The sequence below is a fragment of the Lepidochelys kempii genome, chromosome 25, assembly GCF_965140265.1.
Source record: "Lepidochelys kempii isolate rLepKem1 chromosome 25, rLepKem1.hap2, whole genome shotgun sequence".
Taxonomy (NCBI): Eukaryota; Metazoa; Chordata; order Testudines; family Cheloniidae; genus Lepidochelys; species Lepidochelys kempii.
The window spans coordinates 13,787,059-13,790,658 of record NC_133280.1 but is presented as its reverse complement, the minus strand read 5'-3'; the positions used below and the strand labels follow the sequence as shown (position 1 = coordinate 13,790,658).

The following is a 3,600-nucleotide window of genomic DNA, read 5'->3' as shown; positions in this document are numbered from 1 at the left end:
GGTATCGCCCTGATCAAATGGGGGTGCGGGGAGGCAACGTACCCCTGCATAGCAGGGAATTCACCAGACAAGTTTGCTTTTTGCAGCTCCAGAGCTCAGTCCTGGGAATATAGACACCTCCTCCCCTCCCACCCCCGCGCATCTCGGAATTTGCTCCGGAGTGGAAGAGAATACTTGTTTTCCCTTTGCATAATGTCCCTGCTTTTCCTTTGCCAAATGCATCCTCGCCTGGACGTGGCTTTTTGGTCCCTGAACAGACTCAGCCCGGGTCAGGGTGGCCGGGGGCTTCCTGGGAAAACGGCGCGGGGGGGGGGGGGGAATTTCCAGGGGCATGCATTTCCATGTAAATTCTTGGGATAGTTATCTCCTCTGAACATAGCACGGCTTCCAGCCCTGCCCCCACGGCTGCAAGCCCAGGGCTCTGTGGAAATCCCACGCCTCTGCCCAGCACAGGAACAAAACCTGCTGAGAAATGTCTATCGAAACTCTCGCTCGTGTTTTGTGTGTGTGGTTTTTTTTAAGCAAATCCCTCCCTTGGAAAACTTCCCCCGCCCCACGTGGGGCTACTCGCTATTTTCCCCCAGCGGGAGAACCAATCAGCTGGCACCGGGTTTTTTCCCTTTGTGGCCGAGGAACCAATAGGAAAGGAGACGCCCCGCCCCTTCTGCAAGGCTATAAAAGGCGCCCGCAGCGACCAGTGTCCCTGAGACTGTTTGGAGGAGCCGGGCTGTTGGATTCGGAGTGGCGCCGGATTGACCCGCAGCTGGAGCGTCTGTCGTCGCGGGGAGATTGCCGCCGGGAGGAGCGAGCCTTGTTTCTCCAGTGGATTATTGCACGGCTCCCGCCGGCCCTCTGCGCTGCTGCTGAGGCCCTTGGGCTGAGGGTTGCTGCTTCTCCCCCCCCCCCGGTCTCCTCCTGACTCCAAGCCGCTGTGGATTATAATTGCAACATGACCCTGGAAGAGCTGGTGGCTTGCGACAACGCTGCCCAAAAGTAAGTGTCCCCCTCCTTGGCGGCGCTGCAGGAGCATGCGGCGGTCCCGGCGCTCCCCGCTGGCCCTGCGCCGGCCGGGCTTTCCAAAGCGGCTCCGCATTAACGCCGCCCCCCCCCCCCCTTGTGCCCTCTCCCAAAGGATGCAGACCGTCAGCGGAGCGGTGGAGCAGCTGCTGGTGGCGGCTCAGAGGCAGGACTGCCTGACCGTCGGCGTCTATGAGTCGGCCAAGCTCATGAATGTGTAAGTGGCGCTGGCCGTGGCGTGTGCAGGGTCTGATCAGCTGATGGGGCGGGGGGGTGCTCAGCTCATTTAGCTCCGCTGGAGCTGGGGGGGGGGTGATGGGGAGCTGGGGGTGACAGATGCAAGAGAGACGCACTCTGGCATTGGCAGTTTGCTCAGGAGCAGCTGGGGGGGGCGGGTAGGGCTGAGACTCATTTCCTTAGATGGAGAGTCGATTTGTGGGGCCTGTCTTCCCCCCTGATCCTGACCGGTCTGCTTCCTCCCCCTGCCCTTCAGGGATCCCGACAGCGTGGTGCTTTGCCTCCTTGCCATTGATGAAGAAGATGAGGGTGACATCGCCTTGCAAATCCACTTCACCCTCATCCAGGCTTTCTGCTGCGACAACGACATCAACATCCTGCGGGTGTCCGGCATGCAGCGGCTGGCCAAGGTCCTCGGGGAGAGTTTGGAGGACAACAGCGAACCCCGGGACCTGCACTGCATCCTAGTGACGGTAAGTCCCCTGTGGTGCTGGGTGCCAGGGGTTGGGGAGGGTGTCCATCACCTGGGAGTCAATCCCATCCCTGTAGAGGGGAGCTTGTATTGTTCAGTGGTGCTGATGCAGGGCCATGTGACCTGGGGCTGAGCCAAGGTGCTTCAGTGATGTGTATGTTACCGAACAGCCGTGGTGTGGGTCACCGCTCAAGTATGTCTCCTGAATGGGCGGGGGTGACGTCCAAGAGGCTTGCGTTTTGTTGTTGCTAACGGTTGGATCTGTGTGTCCTCTCCCACCAGAATCCCCACACCGATTCCTGGAAGAGCCAAGGGTTGGAGGAAGTAGCCAGTTACTGTGAAGAAAGTCGCTGTAACAACCAGTGGGTCCCCTATGTCTCGCTGCTGGAGCGTTGAGCCGGGCACTGCCTTCTCGTTTTGTGCTGAATTCATGTTTTTTAACAAAAAAAACGACAACATTTTAAAAAAATAAAAAACCACCCCATCAAAATAAAAGCTAAGGAGTAACGGAGAGGAGAGAGCCTGGGCCGGCAGCGACAGTGTGCGTGGAAAGGGAGGAGCGCCAGGGGACTGGCGATGGCAAAGGGGCTGTGACAGCAAAGGGGCTGTGACAGCGTGGAGACCGTTAAAGGAGGAGCAGGCGGGCAGGAGACATGCTTGGGGGAATGGCTGAGTCAAGGCGACTGACTCCTGGAACGTGAAGAGTGCTCGAATCCTGTACGCAAGGCACGACGTGTTTCTCTGACGTGTTTCTCTGTCTGCGTGGGGTGTGGATGCCACTGATCCATGGCAAAAGACTGGATTTCCCTCCGCTCCCTTTCTCTGCAGCGGGAGGGGGCATGACCACATTTTGCTAAGGACTTAATGTGGCAGGGTGGGGAAGAGACTGGATTTTTATTCCATTTTTTGCATCTGCTTTGTGTTGTGGATGGAAGATGCGAGGACTGAAAAGGACAGTTGCAAATGAACTCTTTATTTTTTAATGGACAGAATGTCTTATATTTATAAGCTCAAGATTGCAATTTTTTTTCTTTGCACTCAAGCCACTAAGTGATTCTATATATTCTTGTACAATGAACTTGCAATAAATTTCTGAACGCTAAATATCGCTTCCTCTTGCATCCTTTTTTTTTTTTTTTCCCCGTCAAGCTGTGACACTTCCTGGTCCCTGCATGTTGCCTCACGGCACGTCCTGTACTCTGTGAGCGGCTCAGGATGTAGCTGTGTTCTTAAACCAGCTTCCAGGAGCCAGCCCTGTTCTCGCTCTTTGCAAAACACTGTGGCTTTCTGGCTCCATGGCGCCACCACTTCTGTAAATTGACAAAGAGGCTTAAACAAGCAGCAATTAAGGGCTGGCCTGTTGCAAAATGCCATGTGAGCTGCTGGCTGGTGCAGCCTCCTGCCTACTTGCAGCTAAACAGGATTTTGTCTGGTTTCGGGGTGTGGAGGAAGGAGCGTGGGCCAAGTTTGGAGAGTGGGGGGCTAAAGAGAAGTGCTAATTAGGTCCTTAAATTGACTCACTCATAGCCCCCCCCCCTTCAGGATCATGGATAATCAGTGTGTAGGTTTGATTAGACTTACTGAAGTGCATAAAGTTTTTTGTTTTTTTTCCTGGCATCTCCCAGCCCCTCCCTCTCAATGGTGGTGCCCCCCACAAGGCTGAGCTGAAAGCACCCCTTGTTGGGTGCACGTTTCCTGGGCCTAGCTGCCCCTGGGCAGCGTTCGCCAGCACAGCTGCTGCTGCAGACCCATTTCCACCTACAAGTTCTTTTGGCAGGAGCCTGGTTCTGCCCCGACTCCGAGAAGCAGGGAGCACCTAGGGAACAAGCCCCTGACTCATGCTAGCCCCTTTCTGTTGAGCCTATCAGGGCGGC

The 3,600-nt window shown here is 55.8% G+C and overlaps 1 protein-coding gene across 2 annotated transcripts; it reads left to right on the top strand.

The window, feature by feature from the left end:
* The first annotated feature begins 680 nt into the window (after positions 1-680).
* GADD45B (growth arrest and DNA damage inducible beta) lies at positions 681-2,830 on the top strand. 2 transcript variants are annotated; one of them, XM_073324039.1, is made up of 4 exons: positions 681-993; positions 1,133-1,234; positions 1,511-1,727; positions 2,009-2,830. In XM_073324039.1, the coding sequence occupies exons 1-4, from the start codon at positions 950-952 to the stop codon at positions 2,120-2,122; spliced, it is 477 nt and encodes a 158-aa protein (XP_073180140.1). In that variant the 5' UTR covers positions 681-949; the 3' UTR covers positions 2,123-2,830. The 2 variants fall into 2 exon arrangements, with proteins under 2 accessions (XP_073180140.1, XP_073180139.1); XM_073324038.1 differs by having other exon boundaries at positions 681-1,234.
* Positions 2,831-3,600: the final 770 nt, after the last annotated feature.

What these genes read in the sequence shown, in the direction of transcription:
- GADD45B (XM_073324038.1), top strand. Translation starts at nt 1,029, where the DNA reads ATGCGGCGGTCCCGGCGCTCCCCGCTGGCCCTGCGCCGGCCGGGCTTT. An exon ending in TCGGCCAAGCTCATGAATGT is followed by an intron (nt 1,235 to 1,510) that starts GTAAGTGGCGCT and finishes CCTGCCCTTCAG; the next exon opens with GGATCCCGACAGCGTGGTGC. An exon ending in TGCACTGCATCCTAGTGACG is followed by an intron (nt 1,728 to 2,008) that starts GTAAGTCCCCTG and finishes CTCTCCCACCAG; the next exon opens with AATCCCCACACCGATTCCTG.